The sequence below is a fragment of the Leiobunum rupestre genome, chromosome 10, assembly GCF_980474605.1.
Source record: "Leiobunum rupestre chromosome 10, qqLeiRupe1.1.hap1, whole genome shotgun sequence".
In the NCBI taxonomy this organism is placed as follows: Eukaryota; Metazoa; Arthropoda; class Arachnida; order Opiliones; family Sclerosomatidae; genus Leiobunum; species Leiobunum rupestre.
The window spans coordinates 36,986,685-36,999,640 of NC_143393.1; the positions used below are offsets into that span (position 1 = coordinate 36,986,685).

Here is a 12,956-nt window from a genome sequence, read left to right on the forward strand (position 1 = left end):
CGATCCGGAGAGATGTGAACTTTTGCGTAATCATTAAAGTCACGAAGGGAGCGAAGCTTTTTAGTGCCATAAAGGATGTCCAAATTTACAAGTCTTTTCAGACAAGCCAGAGAAAAAATATTTTGATGGGCGCACTCTCGCGGGGATAAAGCGAACCAACGCGGAAGATAAAACCGATTTTGGAATGCGTTTCTCGGTCTCTCTCTTGGCCTGGCCCTATTCATAGATATCACTACCTATTAAGACTGGCAGGAGACCGGATATTGGTTGGAATGCCGCTGCTGGGTTTTTCAATTATTCTTTACTGTTTCGCTCCTGACCACGCACGTGTGGCATTTGTAAACAGATCACGATGGATGTACCTCCGAAAGTTTTAGATATTAAAAATCACATAGTATCTGTAATTCAAAATGAATTGCACATTGTTAATAATCCTAGCCGTCTAGCTTGTCATAAATTTGTAATGAAAAGCGACAAATTATTAAAAATATTGCATCGATTGTGCGAAGCTTTCACAAATTTAATGAAATTAGAGAAAGTAAAATATAATAAGTCGCGTAAGAAAGACAAGGAAGCCCCTAATGTGTCCATATTTAAATTCTTTAAAGTAATAAACACTTCCGTCAGAAATGATTTTTGCAATAAATTAGGATCGAGTGCAATAGAAAATGAAATATCACCGAGTAATGAAAAAACACATGGCGAAACGGATAATTTTTTTCCGAACTTTCCAGACTGTATGGCATTACTTAATTTCTATGGAGAACAAATCCACAGGTAAGATACTAAAAATAGTTATAGCTTTAGTTTGTCATAACAATTCAGAAAGAAATTTGACGTACCTTTTTGTTTCGGAGGCAATTTTACACCAATAAAGCATCGCGTTTGAGCGTTTAAGCATGGACACTGTATCTCTAACAGGGTCCATGGTTTAATTTTTTTGTCTTTTTCGGTTGGTTTGCTTTGATAACATTTGTTTGACTAAAACCACTTTTAGTGGAAAGAGTAACCACTTTAGGGCATGGAGTTGAAAACTGAAGCCCAGTTCACACTATACAATTAATTGGGCCACTTAATTGAAACCAACTAATTGTAAGCAAGAAAATTGTACAGTGTGAACACGAAAAGTTGGAACAATGATTACAATTTTTCTGTTCACACTATTCAATTTTCTTGCTTACAATCAGTTGGTTTCAATTAAGTGGCCCAATTAATTGTATAGTGTGAACTGGGCTTTACTTCCAAAATGTTTTTTCTTGGGCTTGATTTCTTTCTTTTCTTTTATAGTTTGAACTTGTTTGTGGAGTTTCATTACTACATGTAAATTACATTGCGTTGCGAAAGCTATCTTTGCCATTAGATAATAGAATAATAACTAACCTAATACACGAAAACTCCTAGTCGCGCTAAAAAAAAATAAACTTCAAACTCTTTTCAAAAACCCGGTCAGTCAAAATGGAGAATATTGTAACTTGTAAGAGACCTGTAGTGATATTATTATTATTATTATTAGTAAAGTTGGGTGGTTGGGTTAGACCCAAGCCTGCACTTCGACCAGAGGTCCATTGTGCAGCCCCAGCCGCGATGTTGGAAATATCGCTCGTTTCCAACCTATGCATACCAAGGTACTCAAACCTTTGAGCCACGTAAGAATCACAGACACAAAGGACATGAGAGGAAGTTTCCTCCTCTGCAAGGCATGCCCTGCCCAAAGGACTCTCACTGATACCTTGGTTCCAAACACTGTGTCGCCAGACCAGTCTAAACGACTTGGAAAGTAAACACTAAACTGCTTTTCAAAGTGTATCTTTGTAGCCATGTTGTCAGAACCCATCAATAAGATCGGTAAGTGACTAGAATATTGCCGAAACAATTTGGTGTGGCTGAATTCCCAATTAGCAGGCCTCCACCAACCATTATGCAGTAACCGATGGGCACTCATAATTGCAACTTCCTCTATATAAAGATGAAGCGATAGAATATTCAGGAGCACCTCCAGAGAAACGCTTGGGGCCGTTCTCATAGCTTCTGTAATGCTGACACAGGCCAGACTTTGCACAGTGCGTAGTTCAGACTGAACTGACTTAAGCACTACCCTCGGCCACCAAACCACTGCTGCATACGTCAGCATAGGCCTGATTATCATGGTATAGATCCAATACACAACCTTTGGGCTAAGACCCCAAGACTTGCTTATGGTACCCCTTACTCTCCAGAATAACATTTTTGCCTTCCTGATACTGAGGTCAAAATGTGGCTTCCATGTTAGTCTACTGTCGAGAATAACACCGAGGTATTTTACCTCAGTCGATTTGACCAGGATGGTCCCAAAGAAAGAAATATCAATGAACAAGTCCTGCACCTTCCTTCGAGTGAAAGGAATCAGGCTTGTCTTGTCAGGATTGACGGTGAGGCCAACATCCCTACACCAGCATTCCACAGAGATGAGAGCTTTTCTCATCATAGTCGAAATGGTTCCTGGGAACTTCCCAGTAATTATCACTGCGACATCGTCAGCATAACCAAAGCCGCGACAGCCATTCCTATTTAGTCTCAGCAAGAGTTCGTCCACAACCAGGCACCACAGCAGGGGTGAAAGAACACCCTCCTGAGAGCAGCCCCGGCTGGTGGTGATCCTTAGCGATTCTCCAAGCAGGGAAGCCGTCGCGACCCGATCAGTTAACATAGAGTCGATCCAAAGACACAATGTGTCATTGATACCAAAACGTTTAGTAGCCTTAAGAATGACAGCCTTAGAGACTTTATCAAAAGTCCCCTCAATGTCCAGAAAAAACAGCTAGCGCTATTTCTTTGAACTCAATTGCACGTTCAAGGGAATTAATTATGCCATGAAGGGTAGTCTCAGTAAATTTGCCCTTTTGATAGGCATACTGAGCATTCGAGAGGGGTGTAACACTAAGAACCTCCTCTCTAATATATCTATCAACTAATTTCTCCAAAACCTTTAGGAGAAATTAAGTTAGACTGATTCGTCTAAATGCCTTAGCCTCGAGATAACTAGCTTTCCCGGGCTTAGGAATAAAGATAACCTTTGAATGCTTCCAGGAGCTCGGTACGTGCCCAAGAGCAATACAGGACCTGTAGATTCTGCACAACACAGGAGAGAGAGTATCTATTCCCTCCTGCAACAAGATGGGTGATATCCCATCCGGACTAGAGGCCTTGTAGGGCTTAAATGACTTAATAGCCCACATGAGCTTGGAGTGAGTGAAAACTTGTTTTGCCACATCCCAATCTACCTTTTTAGTTCTTTTGAACCGAAGAGGAAGATCATAAGAGTCATCTTTGTCAGTGACTTTAGAGTCCGGAAAGTGAACCTCCAACATTTGTGTCAGTGTTTCCTTTACAGAACTGGAGTAACTACCATCCTTCAACTTAATAGTATCTAGATGTTTTGTATTGTCATGTGCCATTATTTTCATTAATTTGGCTGTAGTGGGAATATCAGAGATACTCTCACCAAAATCCCTCCAGGAAGCCTGTTTGGCTTCTCGGATGGTCTTATGATAGGAAGTGAGGGTCTGCTTATAGGCTGACCAGTCACCCGTCCTCTTAGCTCTATTAAAAAGCTTACGAGTAGTTTTGCGAAGTCTACCAATCTCATTGTTCCACCAAGGAACTAACCTTGGCTGGTTGGTAGATTTTGCAGGACAGTTTTTGTGGTAGGAGTCGACTATGGACTGTTGCATGTGATCAACAGCCATTTCGAGCTCCAGCACCGAGGAGAGCCTAGAGCCATATCCCCGTAAGTGAAGATCAAGGTCTTCCCTATACCTAGGCCAATTAGTTGATCTAGGATTGCGTATTTCGGTTACTACCTGGGCAGGTTGGACCAAAACAGAAAAACATATTTGCCTATGATCCGAAAGTGATGGTTCATTAGACACATGCCATTGTGTCACAGAGTGTAATACATTTTCAGTGCACAGAGTTAAGTCAATAACCTCACTCCTGTTACTTGTAACAAAAGTTGGTATATTGTGTTTATTAAGAATATGAAGTTTAGTACTAACCAGATATTCCATTAAGTCATCACCACGTTGGTTGCAGTCACTGCTGCCCCATGCAACGTGGTGAGCATTGGCATCGCACCCAATGACAAGCTTCTTGCCCAGTCTCTCACAGTGGTTCACCAGATTGGAAACCTCCTGTGATGGAGGGGACAAGGAATCATAGGGAAAATAGCCAGAAGCCATCATTAATTCGTCTTCTCCATCAGCTGATGAAGAGAAGATTTTTATGGTGGCAGTGTCCCTAGATTGGTATAATTAAAGAGGAAGAGCGTGAATACCCTTTCGTATCAAAATACATGCTCTAGGATTAGCAGATTTGTAGTCATAATAAACAGTACCTGCATTTTTGGGCCCTAGGATCCTTCCATTATGGATCCAAGGATCCTGTATGAGGGCCACGTCTAGGCCCTCTACAACAAACCTGCGACAGAGAACTGCCGAGGCTGCCTTCCAGTGATGCAGATTAATCTGTATCACCTTCATGTCCAACCACAGTTGCTGGTGTTGGTTCTGGGCTACAGGACTGACCCTACCTCCATCACCAGCTGAACCACTCGCATCTTCACCTATTGCCCCTGTGGGTTGGACAGACCCTTCTGCGCCGGTGGAGGTGTTCTCTAGCACCGTGACGTCGGAGCCCAGGGTGATATCACCCAGTTCTCCTGTTAGATCAAAGTCCGACATCTCAGTAGCAGAGTCCTCTGCCACCGCTTCAGGCTGCGCTGTGGTGTTAGGATTTTTAAGGACTTTAAAAGTCCCCTTATCCACCCCTGTGTAGGCAGTAAATCCTGCCTCCTTTAAAACTGCGACAGAATCTTCATCCATCTGGAAAATCCACCGAATGAAGTTCTTGTCACTGACAGAGGTGACCACTTTCCAACGGCTCGTAATGAGCTTGTTCTGGATTCTTCGTCCAGACATCCTTAGTCCTGAAGGCGACCTTGGCCGGTTTCGGTAGTTCACTAGCCTTTATTACTAAAAGTTTCGTTCCCTCCAAAACACCGTCATTATGGTCAAAGGCCTTCCTTAACCACTCCCCGGTTGGGGCATCCCCACAGAGATATGTGATGGCACCTCTGACCAGCTGGAAATTCCTGATGAGAGGAAGAGGTTCACCCGAAGGTGTCCCATCAACTTTCTCCAGAATCCCACTGGACGGCGCCCATCTCCTCCTCTGTGATAAGGTTGTTTGGAAAGCCATCTTTTACAATGGCCATCTTAGGCAACTCTACTGCGTCACTATAGGACATAGGAGTTGGACGCTGCTTAGCCTTTTTGGCCGCAGATTGAGAAGACCCAGGCGAGGGATTGGAATCCTCCTACCTGAGCCTCTTAAGTGAAGGGGTTACATTGTCACCCGAGGATGACTGAACCTCCTTCTTAGCGATCCTTGCAGCCTTGCGGCGTGCATTGCGTATCGGCGTTTTTGAGAGTCGGGTAACATCCGAAGATAACCCAGACCCTCCATCAGGCTGAGTGCTGCTGGAAGCAGACCCTTGCTCGTTCTTTTCTTCAAGCCGAGTACTACTGGAAGACCCTTGCTCATTCTTTTTATCAAGCCGGGTACTACTGGAAGTAGACCCTTGCTCATTTTTTTGGTTTTGTTTTTGTCACCACCCGGTAGTCCTCCTCCCGGGTGGAAGGCTAATTACAACGGGGTTTCGCCTGGTTCCCCGAGGGGATCGTTAGCGATACCGTATTTTCGCTTCCCCGGTACCATTCAGCCCTCAGCACGATACCTTACACCTTAACTTAAGGAAGAAGCAGAGCCTTAGTTGTCCAGCATGAAGGGTTACCCCTCCACCTGTTACTCCCTTCCACCACGAAGAGGTACAAGGTTGCAGTTTATTTAAGGGTAGTGATAAGGTCGCTCCTGCTAAGAGCGATAGCGAGCGCGAAGAGAATGGGAAAATAAGAAGAGCTTCCACGCACGCCCGTCAGAGGGCGAAATGGCAGATGGCCTTAGACTTCGGGGAAACGAGAAAACGAAAGAGATAATTTTTTTGGGAATGGAGGGGAAGCGAGAGGCGAGGGAAAGAGGTTTCTACCTAGGAGGATTAAAGTACCGAGTTTTCATATTCCTAGTTTCTACGTTACCGAGGCCGGGGACCATTCAACGCAACAACCGTTTAGGACTCCTGGTCATCGGCTCCGGGTTCTACCATAAGGCTTTCGGTTAACGTTGCCAGGCGTACGGTAGTTAATTATTTTAACGAAAATTTTGGATCGTACGATAATTTCATCTGCGTACTATATAGTACCAAAAGTGGCATAATTACCAAAAATGACATAATTACGAAAAGTGTGAAAAAATCCTATACTTTCCAATGCTAAAGATTTACTGAATGTCGCTATCGAGATAGACCACATAGAAAACTAGGCTAGAATGGACAATGCATCTTTTCTCTAGTTTGTTCTTTTGTGTTTTGTATTAAAACGTAGATAGATGGCAGTGGCGTTTCCGTCGAGTTGCCAAAAATCAAAAGTTCAAAACGCTTGCTAGCCTTCTCCAGTGCTTCCTTCTACCTTTTAACTTCTTTCCCTCCCCAATGTATACCCTCCCCTCTTCACTCGCCCTTTTTACTTCAATCGTAACATTCATTAAAAAAAGGTTCGAGTGACTCACTTTTGGTAATTTTTAATTATGTCACTTTTGGTAATAATGTCCCTTTTGATAATTATGTCACTATTATGTACTTTTGACAGTACGTGTTTTCCTGATTATACGATTAAGTACGATAATTGATTTAAGCTTTATTAAAATTTTTGATTTATCTTAAACTAGCTTTAATACCCGGCTTCGCCCGGGGTCTTTTTGATTTGTACGTAATAAAAGTACGGCACTATAATAAAACCTTCTTCAGAAAACTTCGTATTTTTATTTCCTTCTGACGATTCTTCCTAATAACTATTGGGAGAGCTAACTTTGAGTTTGTTCTTTAATTAGCCGACTGAAAAGATAACTAAGATTTAAAAACCCAGCAAAACCCGCTAACTTTCAATACGCGAAAGAATACGGGCGAAAAGTAAAACCCGCTAACTTTCAATACGTGAAAGAAAACCGAAAAATAATACGGTAAAGAATACGGGCGAAAAGCAAAACTCGCTAACTTTCAATACGTGAAAGAAAACCGAAAAATAATACGGTAAAGAATACGGGCGAAAAGCAAAACTCGCTAACTTTGAATACGCGAAAGAAAACCGAAAAATAATACGGTAAAGAATACGGGCGAAAAGCAAAACTCGCTAACTTTCAATACGTGAAAGAAAAACGAAAAATAATACGATAAATAATACGGTACGCGAAAAGCAAAACTCGCTAACTTTGAATACGCGAAAGAAAACCGAAAAATAATACGGTAAAGAATACGGGCGAAAAGCAAAACTCGCTAACTTTCAATACGTGAAAGAAAACCGAAAAATAATACGATAAATAATACGGTACGCGAAAAGCAAAACTCGCTAACTTTGAATACGCGAAAGAAAACCGAAAAATAATACGGTAAAGAATACGGGCGAAAAGCAAAACTCGCTAACTTTCAATACGTGAAAGAAAACCGAAAAATAATACGATAAATAATACGGTACGCGAAAAGCAAAACTCGCTAACTTTGAATACGCGAAAGAAAACCGAAAAATAATACGGTAAAGAATACGAGCGAAAAGCAAAACTCGCTAACTTTCAATACGCGAATGAATATTGAAAAATAATAAGGTACGCGGAAAGCAAAACTCGAAAGAATACCGAAAAATAATACGGTACGCGAAAAGCAAAACTCGAAAGAATACCGAAAAATAATACGGTACGCTAAAAGCAAAACTCGAAAGAATACCGAAAAATAATACGGTAAAGAATACGGGCGAAAAGTAAAACCCGCTAACTTTCAATACGTGAAAGAAAACCGAAAAATAATACGGTAAAGAATACGGGCGAAAAGCAAAACTCGCTAACTTTCAATACGCGAAAGAGAACCAAAAAATAATACGATAAATAATACGGTACGCTAAAAGCAAAACTCGAAAGAATATTGAAAAATAATAAGGTACGCGAAAAGCAAAACTCGAAAGAATACCGATAAATAATACGGTACGCGAAAAGCAAAACTCGAAAGAATACCGAAAAATAATACGGTACGCGAAAAGCAAAACTCGAAAGAATACCGAAAAATAATACGGTACGCGAAAAGCAAAACTCGAAAGAATACCGATAAATAATACGGTACGCGAAAAGCAAAACTCGAAAGAATACCGAAAAAGAATACGGTACGCGAAAAGCAAAACTCGAAAGAATACCGATAAATAATAAGGTACGCGAAAAGCAAAACTCGAAAGAATACCGATAAATAATACGGTACGCGAAAAGCAAAACTCGAAAGAATACCGAAAAATAATACGGTACGCGAAAAGCAAAACTCGAAAGAATACCGAAAAATAATACGGTACGCGAAAAGCAAAACTCGAAAGAATACCGAAAAATAATACGGTACGCGAAAAGCAAAACTCGAAAGAATACCGATATATAATAAGGTACGCGAAAAGCAAAACTCGAAAGAATACCGATAAATAATACGGTACGCGAAAAGCAAAACTCGAAAGAATACCGAAAAATAATACGGTACGCGAAAAGCAAAACTCGAAAGAATACCGAAAAATAATACGGTACGCGAAAAGCAAAACTCGAAAGAATACCGATAAATAATACGGTACGCGAAAAGCAAAACTCGAAAGAATACCGAAAAAGAATACGGTACGCGAAAAGCAAAACTCGAAAGAATACCGATAAATAATACGGTATGCGAAAAGCAAAACTCGAAAGAATACCGATAAATAATAAGGTACGCGAAAAGCAAAACTCGAAAGAATACCGAAAAATAATACGGTACGCGAAAAGCAAAACTCGAAAGAATACCGATAAATAATACGGTATGCGAAAAGCAAAACTCGAAAGAATACCGATAAATAATAAGGTACGCGAAAAGCAAAACTCGAAAGAATACCGATAAATAATACGGTACGCGAAAAGCAAAACTCGAAAGAATACCGAAAAATAATACGGTACGCGAAAAGCAAAACTCGAAAGAATACCGAAAAAGAATAAGGTAAGCGAAAAGCAAAACTCGAAAGAATACCGAAAAATAATACGGTATGCGAAAAGCAAAACTCGAAAGAATACCGATAAATAATAAGGTACGCGAAAAGCAAAACTCGAAAGAATACCGATAAATAATACGGTACGCGAAAAGCAAAACTCGAAAGAATACCGATAAATAATACGGTACGCGAAAAGCAAAACTCGAAATAATACCGAAAAATAATACGGTAAAGAATACGGGCGAAAAGCAAAACTCGCTAACTTTCAATACGTGAAATAGCGAATTTTCCAATACGCGAAAGAAAACCGAAATATAATATGGTACGCGAAAAGAATAACTCCTAACTTTCCATACGCGTTTTTCTCCGCTAACTTTGGAGCCTTTATAATTGTTGGCCGGGGTGTAATTAGCGGCTGCGGGAGGGCGAAAACCTTGGGGGCAACCGGACCGGGTTCAAGAGGGCGAGCGAGAGACCGAGAGCGAGGGGGGAGAAAATTTAGGGGACGGTCGACGATCGGTCCACGGAAGCCACAAACACACAAACACACAAACATTGAGGATTATATATAAGACTAGCTGAGAAGCCCGCCTTACAGGTGGGCCTGCAGCTAGTGGTGTGTTTCGAGGCACCCTTTTCCCAATATTCGAACCACCGCCGTAAAGCCGCCTCCCCCTTTTTACCATGTTATAATTTACGGGGTACCCCCTCCGCATTTTTTCCATGTGATAATTACCGTTCCTCCCCCTTTTCCCCATGTGATAATTACCGTTCCTCCCCCTTTTCCCCATGTGAAAATTACCGTTCCTCCCCCTTTTCCCCATGTGATAATTACCGTTCCTCCCCCTTTTCCCCATGTGATAATTACCGTTCCTCCCCCTTTTCCCCATGTGATAATTACCGTTCCTGCCCCTTTTCCCCATGTGATAATTACCGTTCCTCCCCCTTTTCCCCATGTGATAATTACCGTGGTGCTCTTTTTACCCATAGTAAAACCACCGCAGTAAGGCCCTTCCTCCCCTTTTTCCCTAAGAGATAATTACCGGGGTACCCCTCCCCCTTTTTCCCATGTGATAATTACCGTGGTACCCCCTCTCCGCTTTTCCCATGTGATAATTACAGCCTTACCCTCTCCCCCTTTTCTCCATGCGAGAATTTCCGTAGTACTCCCCTCCCCCTTTCCAACGCGAGAATTTCCGTGGCACCCTTTACCCCATAGTCGAACCACCGCTGTAAAGCCCTTCCTCCCCTTTTTTCGCATGTGAAAATTACCGGTGTACCCCATCCCCTTTTTTCTCATGTGATAATTACCGTGGTACCCCCTCTCCGCTTTTCACATTTGATAATTTCCGTAGTATTCCCCTCCCCCTGTCCAACGTGAGAATTTCCGTGGTACCCTTTTTCCCGCAAAAATAACTCAAACTCGCAGTCGTTCCAAACCTCCCTGTACCCTTTTAAACCCCCTGTAGCCAATGGCTGATGCATAAAGACACAGGACTAACGTACGCCGATAGACCACGGGACTTTCAAATCGGAACGAACCCGAAAACCCCCCCCCCCCCTCGTTTCCGAAACACACAGGCCTTCTGATACTATTCCCGTACGATCCCCCTCTCCGAAATTCGCGGCTGCAAGAGAGAAAATTTTCGGGTGTATTGCGTGTTGGGACAAACACGGCCCAACTCTCAGGGGCGACAGATTTCGAGCATTTTTAGAAACTGACATTTGCCTCACTTTTGAAAATTTTTAATAAAAAAACTAAAAACCAAATCGGGAATCGAAGCCGACTCGATGGAGACGCTGAACATGGACTAATTAACAACAGGGACGGCCCAGATCTACAACATTTCCCTATAAAGACCCCAAATAAAAGTGTTAACTCGTTCAGCAGCGTTGCCAGGCAAATATTTTTTAACCTGGTGATTCAAACGTCATAAACAGGAAACAGATTTTTAACGGTTTTAGCGGTTGTGATTTGAATTTTCAAATTATTCATCATCAAAAAAAAGGTAAACAACTATTAAGCCTTGGTACAATCATTTATATTTATGAATAATAATAATTACCGTAACAAATTTGGGAATTGCTTTCAGACGGTAAGCAGAATATTTTACTATTTGTACGATTGAAAAAGCTCGACATTCTAAATTTTTACGACGATTCATTTAAAAGACTAAAATATTAGCACCGCATGGTAATCTCGTGGTTAAAATTTTAAATTCCAAGCATTCCAAGGAAGCTTCTTGCCCTATTTTACTCCCCCCGCCTATTTTGAATCACCAGCCTATACAAGCATTTCCTGTTATGCCCGCGAGTACCGCTAGAGTGCGTCGATGCTTGTTCTTTTTACTTTTTCCCCGGGCTGGACCGTCCCTGTTGTTAATTAGTCCATGCGCTGAATAACGTGGAAACTGAATAACGTGCATCCTGATTTACGTGGAAAATGACAGCGACTTGAATAACGTGGAAACTGAATAACGTGGAAACTGAATAAAGTGGAAACTGATTTACGTGGAAAATGACAGCGACTTGAATAACGTGGAAACTGAATAACGTGGAAACTGAATAAAGTGGAAACTGAATAACGTGGAAACTGAATAGCGTGGAAACTGAATAGCGTGGAAACTGAATAACGTGGAAACTGAATAACGTGGAAACTGAATAACGTGGAAACTGAATAACGTGGAAACTGAATAACGTGGAAACTGAATAGCGTGGAAACTGAATAAAGTGGAAATGTTTCCCCTTGTCGTTGCTAAAAGTCGCCACTGACTGAATTTTAAAGGCGTCGTTTTCTATTTAAACAAGTTGGGCAAAATCATACAAATTGTTTCACTTGCTGAATTATTTAGTGAGAAATGTATTATTGCTTCTTCTCTTTTCTCGAAATTCTTTTTATTCGATAATTATAGGGCCTATTTATGCATTGCACCGAAAAGACTTACGATTTTGTATAAATCAAAGGGTGGCAGATTTTTTGGCGGCAAAAGTATAAAGACAGCCCTGACTATAGTTTTAAAACCAAAATAAATAAATTTTCGAAAATAGTAAGATTTTATAAAACGAAAATTTCTAAAAAAAGGGTTAATTAACAAATAAATATAAATTAAATATTATTATTATATTAATTATCTAAGAACGGGTGACACTATCTATAGAAAAATAAATTTTAGACTAGAAATGAAGTTTATGAGTGAACTGGTGGAACAATATTTATCAAAGGAAATTGCGTTATAGCCAATTAGGTTTAACAATTCACTATACGAGGTAAAATTTATGTAGTCGCAGATTTCTTTAATGAAGTTTAAAGAATTATAGTAAAGTTCGACTTGGAAAATCCATGACTTGAGCTATGGTCTGCAAGTGAACGGGAGTGGTCAGCGAATGAGCGAAGAGATCTGAATGTGTTTGGAAAATCATTTTGCATCTTACCAAAACTCAATCGCAAGAGAACCTCAATGTTTCACCAAATAACTATGGTCTTTCTCCATATACTAAATCACAATCATTAAAATAATATTTTATTTTATAATTCTGATCAGGAATTTGAGAAAAGTTCGAGGTCGGAAGTTATAGCGTCGTGGCTGGACGGGAACGGTTGGCGGCGGTGGCGGCTGGACGGAAATATCTAGCGGTGGCTGGACGGGAACGGTTGGCGGCGGTGGCGGCTGTATGGAAATGGCTGGCGGTGGCTGGACGGGAACGGTTGGCGGTGGTGACTGCTGGACGGAAATATCTGGCGGTGGCTGGACGGGAACGGTTGGCGGCGGTGGCGGCTGGACGGAAATATCTGTCGGTGGCTGGACGGGAACGGTTGGCGGCGGTGGCGGC

The 12,956-nt window shown here is 41.5% G+C and overlaps 1 protein-coding gene across 1 annotated transcript; it reads right to left on the minus strand.

The window, feature by feature from the left end:
- Positions 1-2,975: 2,975 nt before the first annotated feature.
- On the minus strand, positions 2,976-4,859 carry LOC149925555 (uncharacterized). The gene is made up of 3 exons (XM_090161779.1): positions 4,313-4,859; positions 4,035-4,240; positions 2,976-3,839 (listed from the first exon to the last, which is right to left on the minus strand). The coding sequence occupies exons 1-3, from the start codon at positions 4,857-4,859 to the stop codon at positions 2,976-2,978; spliced, it is 1,617 nt and encodes a 538-aa protein (XP_090017905.1).
- Between the last annotated feature and the right edge of the window lie 8,097 nt (positions 4,860-12,956).